At 39.2% G+C, this 21017-nt stretch overlaps 2 protein-coding genes across 2 annotated transcripts; both read right to left on the reverse strand.

Moving 5' to 3' along the window:
- Positions 1-6910: 6910 nt before the first annotated feature.
- LOC139462096 (arylsulfatase B-like) lies at positions 6911-12527 on the reverse strand. Its single transcript, XM_071243596.1, has 9 exons — positions 12419-12527; positions 11823-11934; positions 11480-11531; positions 10982-11085; positions 10600-10706; positions 9523-9587; positions 8288-8389; positions 7889-7952; positions 6911-7102 (listed from the first exon to the last, which is right to left on the reverse strand). The coding sequence occupies exons 1-9, from the start codon at positions 12525-12527 to the stop codon at positions 6945-6947; spliced, it is 873 nt and encodes a 290-aa protein (XP_071099697.1). The 3' UTR covers positions 6911-6944.
- A 2956-nt stretch (positions 12528-15483) lies between these two features.
- On the reverse strand, positions 15484-20717 carry LOC139461668 (arylsulfatase B-like). Its single transcript, XM_071243126.1, has 8 exons — positions 20655-20717; positions 19949-20050; positions 19436-19503; positions 18612-18705; positions 18245-18381; positions 17237-17295; positions 16346-16470; positions 15484-15531 (listed from the first exon to the last, which is right to left on the reverse strand). The coding sequence occupies exons 1-8, from the start codon at positions 20715-20717 to the stop codon at positions 15484-15486; spliced, it is 696 nt and encodes a 231-aa protein (XP_071099227.1).
- Positions 20718-21017: the final 300 nt, after the last annotated feature.

Genomic DNA, 21017 nt, shown 5'->3' on the forward strand with positions numbered 1-21017 from the left:
TATGTTTCTCACATCGAGAGTGGCCAGAGTTGGCAGCGGCGCACCAGGATTCTACCCTGAGGAACCAGGAACCACTGATGAAGTTCTTCCTCCGCTTGCTCCACCTGTACCTCATAGCTTGTGTTGTAGACGTCGGCCGCCAAGGGAACGGGATTACTAAGCCTAAACATGTTCCACACTGGTACAATAAAATTCAGGTAATGACACATTTTATATAAAAAAGAAGTCATTATATTGTCTCTTCTTGAAATTACTGGGTATCGCTATTTTGAGAAATACGGATATATACTCAAACATGTCTCCACCCGGAGTCTTCACCAAGAAGATAGGGTAATCAGGGTAAAATATGTCTCCAATTGTCATACCTGTCCGTAGACTTAAGGTGATTCGGTGGTGATGCTTGGTGCAGTGACTGATTCCGTGTCATCGTGCCTCGATGGTGTGAAATCGTGTCTCTTACTTTCAGCCACTGCTTTGCCTTTTCAAGATTCGAAAATACCACATCGGAGTGAGTTATGTGTAGTATTACCGACTGCGGCGCGAAACAATATTCACTCACTCATCAACGATCTACTGTATGATATACTGACCTTGTAACAAGGTATTGAAAGTGAGTTAAATGTTAATAACTCACTGACTCATCAAAGATGTGGAGCCCTTTTGGCATTGTGTGAAGAGTATAAATAATGTCATAAATTTGTTCAGTTGCTGAATTGACTTCATATAAAGAATCAGTGATATGAACCTCATTGATGTTGTTATACACCTAACAATAGTTATAGTCATAAGGTCATAGTTATCAGACTACCGGGAATTAAGTGTGGTATAATAGGAATGATCACTGCTCATTTTGAGGTCTGTATTTAATAATATTTGTAATACGAACAAACCGTGATAACACTCTCAGTGGTGTAACGCCGTTGTAATGCTCTGACCCGTTAAAATGAATCCGTGAATTGGGTTTTAGCAATAGTCCAGGGTTATCATGGCCGAGGACACCAGTAACGGGCAGTTATACATAGTAACAAATCTTTCATATCAGAATTCAAACCATCAACGCAAGAGATTATTCAGCACCGAAACAGATTCCATATGGCTAAGAAGACAAAATAGTGAGAAAATTGTATGAAGAAATCACAAAAAAACATTAAAGACATCAGTTGCAATTGGGTAAGCATAACCTGCGGTAGCACCCCTCACTCATCACTTTCGATTAGAAAAGTAAGTGCCACTGAGTAAGAAAGTCTGATTAAAGGTCATAGTATATAGGCTGCTACATGTACTGCGATGACTAGAGTCAGCTTATGTATGGACTGGGTGGCATTAGTGCCTCATCCAAAGCAGACACCAATCCTGCAGAGTATGGTAGTGGTGGGTCAGTGGTTTGGACAGATATGCCATGATGTATGAACTTAACGCAGGCCAAGCTGCCCACAGAGAACATGTATTTAATCAGTATGGTTCTTGGTCTCGAACGCCTGATCAGAGGATCCTAACTCGCGAAAGGGGCACAGCTCTCTAATACGACTCACAACTCAACGAAGGTTATAGGATGTCGATTTGAACTATTATCAACAAACTTTCTGAAAAATAGATTATGAGGACTTTAGAGACCATTTTTCAACTACATGTATAATATAAGATGTCAACAACAGTCAATAATCAGTCAAGAAACAGATAGGACATACGGTTATAAATTTGCATACCACTGAACCTTTCTTTGCCCTTCGTTAATCACGTTCTGATATATATCCCCGTATTTCTTGGGAACCTAGGATGCCCAGTCTTGTACAACGGAACATCTTCATTGCATTAAACGAATTATACATCACTCTGAGTGACACCACCCTCAGCCTATAGCATAAACCATAAATTGTTCATTGATATGGTAATCAAGTGATCCAATCGTGAATATATGTATGAATACTAACATATACCAACAATCTTTTTCGAAAATAATCAAACTGACGTGAATGTTAAAACCTGACATTCTACATACTCAACCTACAAGACAGGCTGGTGGAAGTAAAAGTGTATACGTTCTCCATACTGTGATTTCCATTACTTGATTAGGACCATTTACATTCTGATGAGGGAGGTACATAAACAGCGGCTGTGATACATTATGTCGATGGATGATGTCAGCGGCTCTCGGGCGAATGAACTGAAATGATAACTTGAATGTACACAACGGCCAAACTATTAAACCATTCACCGAGGATTTAGATATGTTACGGAAAGTATTTCTTTTACAAAATAATCGTGATCGATGCGACGATTGTAAACTACAGTAAACGACAAATTACCCATGCATATTTACAGCAGAATATTCTGCAAAATAGTTTCGTGCAGGAAGCTGATTGTCCATGTAGTCTAAATACCTCCCTGGTTAAATATGAAAAAACGTTGATCGCAGTACATCTTCTAACACTGTATAAGTGAAATGTAAATTCACGAAACGACAAAGAAAGGTCCATTAATCTCCCACAACCGAAATAAGACGCACCAACACTTTGTGTGAAGTGGTCTACAGACGCATTATAATAACCAAAGAAAGTATCGAAGCCTTGGTACGTTGGTGGGCACTCCAAATTACAAGAAACCCATATGCCATCTGAACTGATAGTGTACATGGTGATTGTACAGCTTCAGAATTAAACTTAAATATACTAGCGGAAAAAAGGCATTCTTGTGCACCATAAAAAACACATTTAAATACGACTGCCATAGATTTTTTATAAAAGTCATGCATGATCATGACATGTATAAACACGTTGTCATAATAACCCATGATGACCTTGAAAAAGCACCTGCATCCCAGTAATAGCATGCACAAAGTCCAACGAGTAAGAAATTCGTCACACATTCTCAGCACACATATCCCTTACTTCATCTTGCAACTTTTCAGAGAGGTTCCACTTGTATCATGATCTAAATTTTGAATATCTTGCATAATGCGTTTATGTATGTTCTAATATTTATGAAAAAGTCGACAAAAGTACATGCAGGCCTACATGGAATTGAAACATTCAACTCATAAGGGCGGTATGGGATCAGTACCAATGAGTGCACTGATACCTGTGTCTTATTGAAATACAGACACATTCAGTCCAGCAATTAAGCTCCATCAAACATCAGTCCAAACACGTATATAGCTTTTTATGTTTAAGATTATATTTGGCAATTATCAATTGCAACACATGACAATGGCGGCATAGTGTTCTGTATGTTCTTTGTGCATATATCTCATGAATTGCCATGTTTGGGGTAATGTCTATTGTAAGCTATTTATTGTGCAATTAAAAGTTACAATCGATGTCTCGTATTATGTCTCAGTAAAGTGAGAACAAAATAGCATAACAGCAATTTACGGGCTGAATATATCCATTTTCAAAGTTGATTCACCATGTGGTCAGTTTGTCGATGTTTGGAGTCTTCATGCAAGGATTCTAAAATCCAACACCATTTCAGCCTGACCACTGTTTCCCCTGAATACTCGGCTATGCAGACCATATACAACTGTGTTAATATCTCTATTTTTTAAATAAGGCACATTTAGAGTGACACAGTCTCGGCACGTATTTCATATTAAATCACTTTCTTGCTGTCTTCACTATCTACGCTCACCTTTGTCATCTGCAATAATGTACACGATTTGTAAGGGACTGATAAAGCATATGTTTATCCATATCTCCACCTTGACCAACATGTTCTGGTATTTGACTGAGCCATAATGTTAACAACGACTGACGCCTAATTCCTGTCAGATAACGAAAATATTCAACACCGACTGTCAGATAACGAAAATATCTGCAATCTTTCGCTAGGGTTTTACGTCAATACTTACATTATACCCACAAAATACAATACATTATTAAATATACCATGTTGACCAGGTCCTCCATTGAGCCTTTAAACTATGTTGATGTGTTTGTTGTTTATCGTGAAACCCAACAACAGTCCAGCTATAAACCAGCGACCTGCAAATAGTCTGGACCAAAGAAGCCAGTGATTGTTTTATGGGCAATGAACTATGCCACCATAGTATAATCACAGACATTAAGCAAAGTCACCGAGGCTTCCGACTCGAACTATTTAGTTGCCTCTTATAGGAAGCATGATGTTGTAGGGGGAAATACACAAACCTTGAATCACCACTGGACCAGAACAGATAGGAGGTTGCGTAGAAAGCAGTTGGTAATCTAGGGAATGAATAAGTATCAAGTGTTAAAATTGAATAGGGTCCATTTTTGTATATAATTTGAATTCAGTCACCTCCCTTGATCGGTAACTTTGTACATAAGACGTATGGCCCTTTTCTTTAATTATAGCATAGGTTATTGGATCTCTAATCTAACCTGTAGTACACAATCTATGACGCATGATGGCAAAAAATTCTGTGAACAGCGAACTCAATGTTGTTGTGAAGATGTAAACCATTCTGGATAGCGGAGAGGGCGACATATAGTCACGGTATGATACGATACCCAAGCCTTGTCGTCATCCTCGAAGCTTAATAGACCAGGTCCATGCTGAAGATATATTGTTGCGAGGTCTTCTTTCCGTAACCTGTTACTTTCAGTAAGGAAGGGTGGCGACAGTAGAAGTAGCTGTAAGAATTACAAGGTAAGATTTGGTCATTGGGCTCATGTAAATGGAGAATGAATAGGCCTTCAAGTGTTCACCTTGTATTATTAGAATTCTTCTACGTCGGTGGACAAATCTACACCTTGAACATCTACTTCTTTCATCACACAGTGGCGTTGAACCAAACTCACAAACTGTATCAGTGAAATAGAGACACTGGAAACTGGACACTCGTTTATTTTTCATGTGATACGAACACAAAATGAATTTCAACCAACACATTGTTACAGTCTATGTTTTCAAATGGAGTTCAAACAAAATTGTTAAAGTTTAATTGATATAATTGAATCGAAGATCAACACCATCCCGGGCTCCAGACGTTGCCAAAGTTTTTGGGGTATGATGCAGGATCAGGAGGTGGGAAAAGGGCGGGGACCATCTGCTTCCGGTAGTCATCAATCCGGGCTCTCAGTTTGTCAACAATGTCCGGCATCTGTGCCGCCAGGTCGTCATGCTCAGTGGGATCCTCTATAGGTGGAGCAGAGCATGTCGATTAAGTGACGGATTTGTGTATTGTGCATAGATGTCGTGTATGTAGATTTGTTTAAAATATCTTTTTATTTATAGGCGTGCATATAGATGGTTGATATGTATTTGTCAATACTTTTATGTCTTTCAGTATTATACAAGGTGCAACCGCCTTACAATTTTAGTATAGCAAAATAAGTTAGATAAATTAATATATAATTATTTCTTATCTGCACCTACCACGTATGTTGTACAGACGCACTGGGCTATCGCCCTTATAATATATGATGTTGTCATAAATGTCCCCCGGTGTGCTGTTCTTAGGCTTGTACCAGCCATCAGGTCCCCCTGGGTAGCCCAGTATCAACTTGTAGTCACCAACCCTGTGAACAAACAATACAACACAGGATAAAATAAACAATTCCAAGGGGTAAAAACAAATAATGTTATGGCCATGTGCGAGCAGTTATTTCATGAATGTATTGCTGTGAGAGGCTTATTAACATTGCAGGTGTATGCTGGGAATAATAGAGCTGCTGTGAGAGACTATATCTAGGTCCCCGTGAAGATCAGGGTTAGAACTGACCTGTAGTAACCCAAGAGCCGCAAGAGCCGACTGATGGGATGGAGTCGCCAGACTAGCTGACTTGGTTGATACTACACCTTGTCATGATCAACCGATGCGAGGGGTATATGGGCGTGGTGTACCCTGTGGGTGAGCCTATATACTCCAAGCCTTCAGGCTCACGCCATGAGCCCCGAGAGATCGGTTAACAACGAATTTATCTTACTGACATTCTTTCATACTGGTCCATAAAACCCGTACCAGACGCCGCAAACGAACCGACTTACTTCTCTCTCTACCCAATGCGCCTGTTCATTTCAACTCAGCGATACTTATTCGAGATATGCGAGTTACGATGAGTAACCAATCAGAAGCTGGTAATTTCATGTAAGGTGCGATAAATGTCATTGTACATATCCCAATTGCGTTGATCGATATTTGTGGTGTCAGTCTATGGATTGTTTGGTCCAAATTCGATTATGTACAGGCTGCAATCGTATAGCTCTACTATTGCTGAGGACAAAGTTTAACAAATAACAAACACACAAATCCAGTCCTTAATACCAGGAGTGCCACCAGCTGCGGACACCAAGGTGGGACTCCAGTCTACAGCATGCATCATTCTGAAATGATATGGGTCTGCAATTACTCGAGAGTTTGAGATGTTCAATACTGTCTAATCTCTTTAACCAAACATCTTTACCAATTAGGAGCACCAATCGCCTATTCTTCACCTGTAAAATTATTAAATTCTTCCCATATATCCTTCACGTTAAATTGACAGTGTCTACGAACCCATTATACGTTGTCTTGGTTTTCTTCAGCCCGGTGCCATACATGAAGGATGTCCCCCTCGTGCCTCCCTCCCAGATTGTGTGCTTCCCACCTCTCAGGGGCCAGTTGTTGGCATCATTTTCCAGAGGACCGCCATTCTGATGAGATATAACATTGCTGACAGTATTCAGTATTCAGATCTGACTGATCTGCAGTATAATGTGTTATTGAATCCGTGTTCTGCACAATCAATATGATAAAACTATGGCCGCTCGGGTATTTGTGAGTGAGTGAGTTGGGTTTAACGCCGCTTTTAACAGTATTCCAGTTTTATCGCGGCGTGTCAGCTTAATGCGGGAGGAAAGCCCGAATTGATGCAGGTCTCAGACGTTTACCACTTCGGTGAATTTGGGTATTTGTAAAGAAACTGATGATTGACTATGTACTCATAAACGACCTTCTTTGTTTTTCATTTTTCTTTCTTATGGGTCTATACCGTATATGCATTAAGTATTTTTGGTTGTTGACTCGAGAAGATGACTGTCCTTACATCAGCTGTAAACAGAATGAGTGTGTTTTCAAACAACCCCTTCTCCTTAAGTGCCTTTGTGACGTTCCCAACTGCTTCATCGAGGGCAGACACCATTCCTAAAAAGAGACCATATAAGCATCAATTCGTAAAGTGAGCATTTCTGTAGGATTATAACTAATCATTATATTCAATTGCAAATGGAGATCTTTCTGTTTCTATATCATACATGTGGTTGTAGTTATTAGTGAATGAATGAATGAATGCATGAATGAATGAATGAATGAATGAATGAATGAATGAATGAATGAATGAATGAATATTTACTTTGAGAAAATATTTTGAGATTGACTATCTCTGTTACAAAGATCCTACATAGCACTTACCCATTATCTCAGTTGGATGTTAAACAAAAGAAAGTGTTTTTCACATTTCATACTGATATCAGTGAAATTTGGGAGTTCGGTGTAACCAACAGCGTAAAAAAAATATTTGGATAAAATAAGCTATATGATTTTATTTATCCATTCCATCAATTTTGTTCTCTTCATAACAGGGTTCTGGTAGGGTTCAAACGTCGCGTTGAAGATAATTTCACGTATATGTATGCTCGTGCCTGTTGCTGTTTGTACTTGTTCGGATGGCGTGTTTTAGGGTTACCACACTGCGGTGTCTTGCCTTTAAGGTGGATACCTCACTCTGACAAATTATACTGTGATACCGACCAGTCCTTCTTTTACAGAGTTCCAGGATGGTTACAAGTATAATCTGTTGACGTCATTTGATATGACGCGGTCAGACGGTCGAACCACCGACCTTTCACTTTATCCACGACACCACGGAGGTGGAATAGGGAACATGTGGAAGAATGTATGTGTAATTGCATTTGAAGAAATGTAGGGTACCTGAAAAGGTCCTGCGGCCACGGTTTATCACATTAGGGTACATGTTGAAGTACTTTTCCGGAACCTGAATATGATAAGATCAGCAAATAAGAATAAGAATCTGCTTGATTATGAACGGGGTTCTGGTGAGTTTTGCAGTTATTTCCACCGAGATAAAAACATTATTCTTTTTAGAAGTTTTTGATCAAGAACCATTGGCAAAACATAATTTTGAAATTACCAAACATACTGATCTGATTACACTTATCCAATTCGTTGGATTTTAAAAACACAACATATATTTTTGAGTAATCTTGTATGATCGCCATGAAAAAATGAATTCATATAGAAATAGCATCTTTCAAACACACAAGGACAGATTATTTTCTAGTATTTTAAGTAGGTAATAGACTACTTTACCTCAATAGGAGCATGTACATTCTGATAGGGCAGGTACATAAACAGAGGCTGGGAGACGTCGTGTTGGTGGATGATGTCAACAGCTTTCTGGGCGAATGTATACTGAAACAGAAAGACAGAATGAGTACATTAGAAACTGTCGCTCTTACCTCCTCCCTATTAAAATCTGGCAACACTGATGTACTCGCTAAATATATCACGTCAACGACAGAAAAACCCAAACGGATTCCATTGATTGTAAAAGGCCATATAGCTGTGAAAATGATATGAAGGGATCATGAAAATCAGTGATGACACCATGTGTTCGCGGACAACACCATCTCCGAAAAAGATTTCACTGGTTGTAAAAGTCAAAATAGCGGTGACAATGATGTGAATGGAACACTGAAAACCAGTGATGACACCGGGTGTTCGCGTACAATGTAAGGATGTTCTGTTCTGCAGGTAACATCCGCCACTCACACTATTTACATAAAAAAGAAAATATATGTTGCCTGATGCCGCACAGCAATAATAATGCCATGCGCCGGCAGCCTGTAAAACGACATTTCACATTACGTTGCAGGCTGAAGTCGCATGACAAGAGTACTGCTGTGCTGCGTCATGCAATAAATACTTTCTGCTTTTAAGCAAATTGTATGAATTTCGCGAACACCTTGTGTCGTCACTGTTTTTCAGTGGTCCATTTATATAATTTCCACAGCCAAGTGAAATCTGTTCGGCAGAAAATCTAGGCTGGTTTTTCTCTTGCATTGACAATGTATATTTATATATGTTGTGTGTCATGTTATGGGGCAGTGGGGTAGCTAAGTAATTTAAGCTCTAACTCCGTTCGATTTCCCACATAGGTCACCAGGTCTGACCAACCAACCCAAATTAGTCACCTCTTACAACAGGAGTAGTGTGTTGGGGATCAGGTTCCTACATGGTTATTTGTATTGGTAGTAGATACAACTGGGTAGACCACAAAAACATATCTATCATTGGTCGAACAATTGTCTCGTTTTCATTAAGCAATGTGAACAACATGCTTCACGAGGTCAGACATGCTGCTCCAGAATTTGTGCAAACGTATTGGGTTAAAAAACAAAAAGTTGAACGTTAAAGAAGTATCGCATTAGCACAGACACACAGCCAGTACCAGTGCATTAAAATGTTTGAAATAAATTCATTCTTATGGACAGTATGGTCCAATATGGATATATTTTACTAATTTAACTGTGCAAGTTACTCACAGCTGAATACTCTCCCTTGTAATTCCAGGCGGGAAGTTCGTTATCGCGGTAGTCTAAATAGGCACCTGGAAATACACCATTGGACATTGATATCCACAATATGTCCATAAATAATATTTGTTCTCCATCTGATGTGAAGTTATTGCATGCAGCTGAAGCAAACGTTCAAACACACTAATGAATTGTCTACGTCATCAGTTCTCAGTAAGTAGGAGAGTGAGTTTTAGTTACGGTCATACCCCAATCACATCACACACACAGGATTCCTTATATTCAAATAAATTGGTCGGACAATTCAGATTTGCTGGTTCATAAGACGATCCCCACTCAGTTGAACATCGTCATCGTCAAGCAATCTATGACAGATAACATTTATGACACACACGGAGTACAATTAAGATATACGATATATATTTATGCATGATAATCAAAGTGAAAAATTGATATCTTAAGTTCACTGAGTTCATCGGTACCAATTTAGGTATCCACAATGTTCTGCATTAGATCCCACATAGCAGACACCAGCTTTGATAGACAGCGTTAAATATGCAACTTAAGTGACACATGAAACGATAACCTTACATCCAGCAGTGACAATGGCCCCCCATGTGATGATTGTACATGTATATGTTACTGGTTGAATATGCATGAGTTTGTGCCATTAGCAAGTGATTGAGAAGGACATTTCTCTGACTATCGTGTGAAGGCATGCTGATTAGGAAAGTGTTTTTGTCGTATTATGGAAAGAGTTTTGTCGCTTTTATTTAGTTCATTGTTAACAACGGTGATATTTGGTTTCGTTCTGATCCTGATTGGGTCTGCTATAGAACCCGAATAGATGGGTCTACTATAGAATCCTAATAGATGGGTCTACTATAGAATCCTAATAGATGGGTCTACTATATAATCCTTATAGATGGGTCTACTATAGAATCCTTATAGATGGGTCTACTATAGAATCCTTATAGATGGGTCTACTATAGAATCCTAATAGAAATTGTTCGGAACTCGTGATTAATTTGACTGTTTTCAAAGGAGTTTATTGACTCATTGTTGTTTTGATAGTAAAATACTCGCCCTTGCTATGATTGAAGTAGTCCTCCTCAGCAGCGTAGTAGCCGAAGAACGTATCAAACCCTCTGTACGTAGGTGTGCACTCCCATTTGCAGAAACCCAGGTGCCATCTTGAAAACATCATGAAATTGGTGGGAGGGTGTTGGGATGTGTTAAATAGTAAAAGATCGGATATGATGATATTCGGAACTCGCTAATGTATTAATGGTATCTGGTATCAAAGGTTTGTCTGGTATCAAAGAATCAATTCTTCCATGGTCAAGAATATATAGTGTAAAGTTCATGTTGATTACTCCAGACAAGAAATAATGTTTAAAACCTTCACTCCAATATCCTCACAATTAGTCTCGACAGAAGCTGTGTATTATAATACTGCTAGACATACTTGCCAACCATATGGGTGGCGTATCCGAGTTTCTTCAACTCTTGTGGCAGGAAGGTGTAGTTGAGGGGCACACATGCAGGCTGAACATTGCTCAGAACTTTGTGCTGCGATGTGAAATTTATATGTAAGACCCTATTACATCACAACAGTCAAGACTTCATTTCACATTGTGTACATTGCACTCAGGGCTTTGCGGGATCGTGCTTCATCGGGCCACAGTTGGTAGTTAAAACCTGATTCACAAAACCGTATTTGTTGGAGCATCATTAATTGTTTTTGTAATGAAGAGGTAACATCAAAGCAACTTACCTGCATGCCAAGACAAAACGACTTCTACAAATTACACTGTTGGCTTAGCGGGGTTGTTCAATACCGCCAGGCCACATTCGATAACATTTAAACAGATTCACAAAACCGTAGTTGTTAACGTATATGTTAAATACGTTATTCACAGCTTATATGTTTAAGAAGGAAGAGAAGACCTTGTATTTTACATACCTGCATGCCCACCTTGAATGGAAACATTCCACTCATGAAGGCAGTGCGAGACCTGTAAATCATTATTGGAGATTGGAGAGGACGAGGCTGTATCTAACATTGCACAGACTAACACCGTCGATCGTAGACTATCCAATTCATCTCGAAAGTCCTTCTTTTATTCTAATTATTTACGATCAAGATTGAGAATCCAAAGCAGATCATTCTACATATATATTTTGAAAATGTATATCTTAGACTCTTTTGATGCTGTGGTGATATATAGGTGGAACTTGCAAAGTTAGGATACGATTGTATAATATAAAAGTTTGAGTGATGTGAAAAATGTACAAATGATATTTACGGGCTGCAATAAGGCTGGACATAGGCGCTCTCAAAGATGATCCCCTCTGTAGCCAGTTTGTCAATGTTAGGAGTCTTCATGTTTGGGTTTCGGAAACCAACATCGTTCCACCCTTGTTGCAGGTGACATTATATTGTTTGGATATGTATACATCAATGAGGTGGACAATGGAATAGTTGTAACAGTATTTTTTTCACGTTTACCTTGGATGTTGGCCCTCTGAGTGACACACTTAACAGCGCAACATAACATTACTCATTGAATACCAAAGACATCATATACTTGACCCGTATAAACGTAAAACAAACATAACAATGGAAACCATCTTCCATGTGAATCTGAAACAATGTGTCAAATATCTCCTCATTCCATTCATAACCATAAAACCTTGTATTTGCAGGTATTTGGTTTTCGTTTAAGGTATGAAAGTATGTACTAGAGGAACACATACACTCTTACTATTTTATGAAAATATTCATGCAGACAAAAATGTTGTAAAGATGTGTCATATTACCTGTATGATGAACTCATTATCTGGCCTCAGAATAAGAACTACAAGTACGTAGGCACTTTATCTGTGAACAACACATACTTACCCAAATCATCTGCAACTATGAAGACAATATTGGGGCGATCCGTTGACCCACAGGACATAAGAACCGAGAGGAACACAAGGATGTACTTCTCCTCCATTATAATGGTCATATACACGTGACTACACCACAGAGGCCCTTGTCATATTTATGAGGTGGCCTTCACAAGCTTATCAGGTAGACGATTGTGTTATGTGCACAACCCGTGTACACCAAAAAGGCATTTAGATTTCAGTTGGCTGAGGTAGGTATCGGTAACTCGCCACGTCTGATTACGATCAGTAACGAGGCATTTCAGCGCAGAGGTTGCATTCTTACACAACATATTTTCCGAAATACAACTGAAGGTCGCCCAGTTCAACTCTATTTGCATTATATCTATATTATTATACATTGTAAAGTGAAGTGGATTATCGTGTTCACAACATAATCAGAATAATCACAGGACAGTAAGCATATTTTTCGTTATTTAGTCAACACTTTGCAATCATATGTTGATCCCATATTTCATGCATTTCAACTTTCAAGAAGGACAGAACATATAGAGTAACTTGGGTGTGATTGTCAAGTTCCGTCAGAACGAGAAATAAAAAGAAGAAGTGAAGTTACGGAAAGGGTTTTGTCACGTTTATTTATAAGTAAATCGCAGGAACAATAGTTTACGGAGGGGATTACATAAAGGATAATTGACATCACGACCTTCAAGTGAGTAGACGAGCTACCTTTTTCCTGCAGAGAAACAGCGAAATTGTATCGATAAAGTACACACGTGTGATGCCATTCTTATATTAAAGAAACGACACACACATCAGATGTTTTATTAGTGTGCTTGTCAATGATTAAGAAGACAAACAGGAAGATGTGATCAAAGGATAGTTTACACTTGTTATTGTTAGTACACTCTGCACATGAACTTCACAGCTCAGATGTACTATACACATGTTGGAAACTGATATTGGAAGGACGGGGATTCTGTACAGTTTGTGTGTCTGATGTCGTGGAAGACGAATGTCTTGCAGGTGTGTCCTGTATTAAACAATACGTTATGCATGTACTCTAATAACGTACATTCAGCATCAACATATTCAATATGCTCTGGTCGACAAAAACAGAGATATTACATTCAATCCGCAATTTTCTTCCACAACAGTGCTGCCATAGATATGTTCTGTGTGAAACAGCAGAAGGTACCCTGTTAACTCTTTTGTAAAAAATGACCGTGACCTGAATGCTCTGATATACATATAAGTATTTAATTTTGAAGTCATAACAGTCAGGTCACCCATGTGTGTTGCAATAAAAAGGTATATGAAACAACGCCAATCTACTAACTCAATTATTTTGTTAAGGTTGTAACATCACAGTCCAGCTATACGACAGGAGCGTGTACACAGTGGAGTATGCTCAGACAGTTCAGTGATATTTGATTATAATCAACCACACACGACCTCGGGGTACGATGACACGCAATCAACCAGGCCAGCAAGCCTGATAACCTGGTCCATTGTGTCACCTCGTGCGACTAGCAAAGGTTGATCGAGACCTATGAAAACCCAGAATCCCAACTCAACTGAATGACATATGATAAAACCTTGTCGATCGTCTTTACTTTATCTACGACTGTAACTTTGCATATTGCATGTACACCTCTGTCAAATTCTACATTTCTATTGCATTATACACTTTGTTTTTGTGATATTAATCATATTATTGTACATCGGTTTTGATGTTTAATGTGCAGTCACTACCTGTTTGCAAAAGCAGAATTGCGCTCGGCTCATCGCTGAAAATGTGCAATAGTGCAATTACAATAGTTTAGAAAAGACAATTACTTGATAGGGAATGAACTATACACAGCTATGGGACATGTTAAAAGAAAAAAAGAAATGATTAAGTTATATAGCTCTTCATTATACGTGGACCGCCTCTGTGGTCTAGTGGTAGAGCGTCCGATCGGAGAGTGGAAGGTCAAGGATTTGATTCCCGACCGGTCATACCAAAAGACGTTAACAGATGGCACTTGTTGGTACCCTGTTTGTGCTCGACATTAAGGGGCTAAAACAAGGAAGGGTCCGCTCGGAGTTAGTATACTGTCTGTGTGGGGTATTCATGTAAAACTGCGGCATGGTATCTCAGTGTGTTAGCACTGTGAGTCGGCATCAGTCCGGACTAGTACAAGCAGCCACACACACACACGTGCATGCACGTCGCTATCTAAGTGCAATAATCTTGGATGCGACGTTTAACCCCATTTCACCTCACATCTTTATACGTGTGTTTGACGGAGAACTCTGAATCACTCCTCCATTGTAAAACATTGCTTTAAATGTAGGCGTTTGTGATTTTTCATCACATATACACTGGCAAAGCAAAACAAGGTAATTTGGCCACAAAATGTAACTGAGGCTCCGTGTATATCGATGATTTGATATCATTCGATAACCATCAAATAGCCCATTCCCTTTCTCTGATTTTCCCACCTTAACTAGAAATAAAGGAGACCAGTGAGACTGCCTCATCTGTTTCTACCAACAGTCAACTTTCCCTTTATATCGAGCAATATTCCTGTAGCTCCAACCCTTCGTATCTTGAGGTACAATCGAGCATGTTCTTTTAACCAAGATGTCAAAGAGCGTAATACGACGCTCAGAAGCTGTGTGATCAACATTCATGGCCTCAGTTAAGTTTCCAAAACGTTATATGGTGGACATGTGGAGGATATTTCCAAACTTGACGCATCAGTAACAATGTATACACCGATGTAAGACCATATACCAATGTGTTAAAATCTCTATTTTGAAATGAGACACATTTAGAGTGAAATTGTTTCAGTTGGAATTTCATATTAAATCACTTTCTTGTTGCCTTTACTATCGACGATCACCTTAGTAGGCTGCTACAATAAACGATGTCTATACGCTGTGCTGATGGCAGTGATAAGAAACACGGGAACAGAGCTAGGAGTAAAAACACCGGCACGTCTGCTTGTTCGGCAAAAATGAGGCCTCTATGGTCTGTCAACATATACACCATTTTTTCCATCCTAGAAACCAGACTGATAAGGAGACCTAGATCTCCATCTGGACCGACATGTTCTGGTATTTGACATAATCCAACTTAATCAATAAAGTAGGAACGTTTCAACACATTTTTATACGATTTAGGGAACGTCGCGATGGCATAGTTTCGTGCAAGAATCTAAAGAATTTAAAACAGTTTTCAACATACTTTCTTGTCCATTGCCAACGCCTTTGACATACATACCTGTCCGATAATGAAAATATGCAACAGCGATTGTTGGCAAGAATTCCTTTCAGATAAAGAAATTTGCTGACATGATTTTTGAATACATCTGCAGTCTTTCGCAAGGGAAAACGTCAAAACATACGTTTTGTGCACAAAAAATGAGAGAATTAAGTATGCATGCTGACCAGGTCCTTCACTGAGCCTTCAAACAATGGTGATGTGTTTGTTGTTCAAACAGTCTAGCTATATGCCAGCGACAAATGCTGTACCAAACAAACCAGAAATTGTTTTATCATCAATGGACTATGCCACCGTAGTACAATAAGAGACTTTAAAATTAATCCTGCCTACTCGGTCTATTTAGTTGACTCTAAGTTCCCTCGAAATTCTCTAACCTAGAAACATCACTGGCCAGGACAGATAGGAGGGAAGCATGTTAAACATGATAACCTACACGTTGCCTGAAGGAGCCTACATGGAGTGGAGAGTAATTGGTAATCTAGAGAGTGAATGCGTATGCAGTGTTAGAAAATATAGCAGGCCATTGAGGAGTTCTTTCCATAATATTCTAATTCAGGGACCTGTCTTGATCGTTGATTATGATCATTCGTCTTGAATTCCTTAATATATATTGGTATAGTGAAATACTTCTCTCAATAAAACGTTCCATGTTGTGATAAATACTTGGCTAAAGACAGATGTCCCCCAAAAGTTCTGTAAGTCGTCAAGATTGTATATGAACTCGGTTCTTGACGACGGAAGGCCATTCCTGATAGATTCCCAGTGGGTTGTACCATCGATTGACGCCTCTACAACAGCAATAGATTTTGTTGAGATTATTTTCGTCTGGTTTAAAAGTATACAGATTACATGTTTAGTCCTTTCAAATTTATGTCATCGTCTGACAAAGTTCACATTTTTTCAGCTTTTCTTCGTGATCTTTAATAAACATTTCCAAAGCGGAAAAAAACTAATTGTATGTATATGCACGGACAGTTAACTCATGAATGTATAACTGAGCGAGGCGTATTAACATTGCTGAAACAAATCACTCTGGAATAATATGTGTTGGAAAATGATAGGGTTACTTAAATTAAAGCGACAGAACCCTTTCCATATTTAAAAAATATCTCTGCCAAAAGCATAGTCGATTGTATAGTTCCGACCATTTTGTGAGCATGCGTCCATGAATCACCATGAAAGCGACAATACCAGGTGTTCGTGAAAAGGTGGCACCCGTCACAAACGCATGCAAACGCAAGTCATACTCGTAGATATATGCTGGGATTAATACGACTTCAAGATCATTCGGTGATTGTTGACGTCTCTGTGATAAGTGTACACATGCATTCCTGCGAGAGATAGGTCCCCTTGAAGATCAGGGTTAGAATTGATCTGCAGCAACCCATGCTTGGATATGCATACACACAGATCCCAATTGCGTACATTGATTCTCGTGATGTCAGTCACTGGATTGCTTGGTCCAGGCTAGATTATTTACAGACTGCAATAATATAGCTGTCATATCGCGGCGTTACAACAAACAAACAATTCTAAGCAGGGAGTCCTTATTACCAGGAGTGCCACCAGCTGCTGACACCAAGGTGGGATTCCAGTCTACAGCATGAATCATTCTGTAATGACATGGGTTTTTAATTACTCGTAAGAGGTGGAGATCTTCAAAGCCGTTAAGTGCAAATCGTGTGGTATAAACAACTTTCCAGATTTGATAGATCGTAACGTCGTCAATGCAAATATCGGATTCAAAACTTTGAAAGTGGTGCGTATATAATGTTTATTTGCTCTAAAGTCTTGTCTATCAATTTGGAAAACTGAAACGAAAACATTGCGGAGTCTCATACAGAGGCTCCATATATGGTCATGTTGGAGGTAATTTCCTCCCTTGATTGCACAACAAGCCCACCCCTCCGTTTAGTTTGCACGCCAGAGAGCAACCTCCGTTTATGGAACCACGCCACTTAAATTGAAAAAGACATTATCTTCCAATGTTAAACAGTATATAATTCACGTTAACTCAAGGTTGCATGGCACACCCAAACCAGCAATACTCTTCACAAACATGGAATCGACCCTTGAATAGTTCTTCAGCAACCCATGCTTGTCGTAAGAGGCGACTAACGGGATGGGGTGATCTGGCTCGCTGACTTGGTTCATGTCATCGTATCCCAATTGTGTAGATCGATGCTATGCCTCCTTGTCAACGTTTTGAAGATTCGTTTGGGTTGTTCCCAATACAGACCTTAGAATACGTACCTTTATTTAAGGGCAACAGCGCTAAGTTTACATCTTTAGACTGTCGTTTGGGTTGTTCCCAATACAGACCTTAGAATACGTACCTTTATTTAAGGGCAACAGCGCTAAGTTTACATCTTTAGACTGTTTTCTTCTTGGCCATCGTTATTTACATCTTACTGGCTTTACAATCTATCATTATTTGTCATGAGACTTGCACAATAACCCAACATCTTAAGCCTAGAGGAACATTAATCGCCCCTCCATCTCCTTTGAAACAATATCATTCTTCTCATATGTGTCCAACATTAAATTGATGGAGTGACAAACCCATTATAAGTTGTCTTGGTTTTCTTCAGTCCGGTGCCATACATGAAGGATGTCCCCCTCGTGCCTCCCTCCCAGATTGTGTGCTTCCCCCCTCTCAGAGGCCAGTTGTTGGCATTATTTCCAAGAGGACCGCCATTCTGGAGAGATTCAGTATACCTCACTAACTGTTCCACAATGTAGATCTCTAAAATGTTTCTGCACAATCAATAACATAACACCACGGCCGTTCGGGTATTTGTATGATTACCGATGATTGACTATGTACTCATACACGGCCTATTTCATTCATGTTCCTTTCTTATGGGTCTATGCCGTATATGAATTTTAAGTATTTTGGTTGTTGAATCGAGAAGACGACTGTTCTTACATCAGTTGTAAACAGAATGAGTGTGTTTTCAAACGACCCCTTCTCCTTAGGTGCCTTTGTGACGTTCCCAACTGCTTCATCGAGGGCAGACATATTTCTTAAAAAGAGACCATATCAGCATCAATTCTTAATGTAATCATGGCAGTATTTCGTTATAGGAGAATAGGTCCGCCTGTATTGTGATGGGTGTATCATGCAAGTGGTTGTGGTTATAAGTGATTTATGAGTAATTACGTAATACATTTATGGGAGTTTAAACCACAGTTAAAAAATCTTTCTATCGCTGTAACAAAGATCATACATAGCACTTACCCACTACGTCAAGTTGACGTTAACGTAAAGAAAGGGTTGGTTACATTTCATACTAGATATTCTTCAAAAACGGTAGTTTGGTGTAACCAATAGAGTGAATATTAAGAAAATATAATTTAACAAAACAAAACAAATGTATCCATTCGATTCATTTTGGTCACTTCTTAGCAGGGTGGGGAGGTGACATGGAGTTTAAACGTCACGTTCAAGATTATTTCACTAAAAGAGACAGGTGGATGCCCGCGTCTGTGGCTGTGTTGTACTATGGTGCTTCATAGTGCTGGCACACTGTGATATCTTGCCTGTAATATGGATACCCCACTCTCACACATTACGTTTGTATACCGCGATGCCGACCAGTCCTGGCTTTCTCCCTTATTGCCCGGGGCAGGTTGATATGACACGGTCAGACGGTCGAACCACCGACCTTTCACTTTATCCACGACACCACGGAGGTGGAATAGGGAACATGTGGAAGAATGTATGTGTAATTCCATTTGAAGAAATGTAGGGTACCTGAAAAGGTCCTGCGGCCACGGTTTATCACATTAGGGTACATGTTGAAGTACTTTTCGGGAACCTGAATATGATAAGATCAGCAAATAAGAATATTAAGAATATGCTTGATCACCAAAGCACTTGATATGTCTGGTACCTTTTGCAGTTATTTCCACCGAAAGACAAACATTATAATTATTTGAAGTTGTTTCATCTGGATACATTTCAAAGAAAAAGATCTAAATTTATGGAACTAATTCCTTCAGCCATGATATCACAACATGCACTCCAGAACACAACAATACCTCTCAGACTGTTTATCTAATCCCGGAATCTCCCTGTTTGCATCCTCTCAGAAGTGGCATGCTTTTTGTATGTGATCTAGTATGAGGCCTATCACTAAGAAAAAAACCCACTTTGTATGAGCAAATTCTTGTGTACAAATAGCATATTTCAAACAGACCAAAAGACTCTGACGTAACATGCCCGTTTTTCTGGAATTGAAACTTGGTAATAGACTATTTTACCTCAATAGGAGCATGTACATTCTGATAGGGCAGGTACATAAACAGAGGCTGGGAGACGTCGTGTTGGTGGATGATGTCAACAGCTTTATGAGCGAATGTATACTGAAACAGAGAGTCAGAATGCGTACATCAGATACTCTCGCTCTCAGCACCTCCTGTCCAAAGTCCGGTAACACATTATATTGGATATTTATAAAACGTCAATGCCAGAGAATAACCCAAACAGATGCCATGAACAGGAATGTATAGTTTATAGCTCATATTGATTACGCCAGGCTAACGCCACGTCAAGCCAACATCCATACAATCAAAAAGCCAATATTGTACTCTACAAAAACTGTATTATAGTGCGCTTGCTGGACATACTTGCCGACCATATGGGTGGCGTATCCGAGTTTCTTCAACTCTTGTGGCAGGAAGGTGTAGTTGAGAGGCACACATGCGGCCTGACTATCGATCAGAACTGCGTGCTGCGATGTAAATTGTGTATGTAAGACCCCAGGGGACCATAACAGACAAGACGACATTCTACATAATATAAATTACACTATTGGCTTAGAGGGATTGTTCAATACCACCGGGCCACATTCGATAACATTTTAACAGATTCACAAAAACGTAGTTGTTTCAACATCGTATATGTTAAATACGTTTTGCACAGCTTATATGTTTAAGAAGGAAGAAGGAGACCTTGTATTTTACCTACCTGCATGCCCACCTTGAATGGAAACATTCCACTCATGAAGGCAGTGCGAGACCTGTAAATCATTACTGGAGCTTGAGGAGGACGAGGCTGTGTGTGTCTAACATTGCACAGACTAACACCGTCGATCGTGGACATGCTCTCAACAATTTCATCTCTAAACATCCTTCTTTTATAATAGTTATAATTTTAAAGATTGAGAATTCAAGGCAGATCATTCTACAATTACATTTTGACAATTTACATCTTATATTCATGCATGAACATTTGTTATGTTACGATGACATAAAGGCAGAACATGCAAAGTCTGGATACGATTGTATTATGTACCAGTTTGAGTGATATTAAAATACAAAAGATATTTTC

This window comes from Haliotis cracherodii, unplaced genomic scaffold (assembly GCF_022045235.1).
Source record: "Haliotis cracherodii isolate W230 unplaced genomic scaffold, xgHalCrac1.p SCAF_15, whole genome shotgun sequence".
Lineage (NCBI taxonomy): Eukaryota > Metazoa > Mollusca > Gastropoda > Lepetellida > Haliotidae > Haliotis > Haliotis cracherodii.

What these genes read in the sequence shown, in the direction of transcription:
- LOC139462096 (XM_071243596.1), bottom strand. Translation starts at nt 12,527, where the DNA reads ATGACCATTATAATGGAGGAGAAGTACATCCTTGTGTTCCTCTCGGTT. An exon ending in ACAAGGGAGAGTATTCAGCT is followed by an intron (nt 8,390 to 9,522) that starts GTGAGTAACTTG and finishes TTTCTGTTTCAG; the next exon opens with TATACATTCGCCCAGAAAGC. An exon ending in TGGCCGCAGGACCTTTTCAG is followed by an intron (nt 7,103 to 7,888) that starts GTACCCTACATT and finishes GTCTCTTTTTAG; the next exon opens with GAATGGTGTCTGCCCTCGAT.
- LOC139461668 (XM_071243126.1), bottom strand. Translation starts at nt 20,717, where the DNA reads ATGATTTACAGGTCTCGCACTGCCTTCATGAGTGGAATGTTTCCATTC. An exon ending in ATGTACATGCTCCTATTGAG is followed by an intron (nt 19,504 to 19,948) that starts GTAAAATAGTCT and finishes TATCATATTCAG; the next exon opens with GTTCCCGAAAAGTACTTCAA. An exon ending in GGACATCTGTCTTTAGCCAA is followed by an intron (nt 15,532 to 16,345) that starts GTATTTATCACA and finishes TTATTGATTAAG; the next exon opens with TTGGATTATGTCAAATACCA.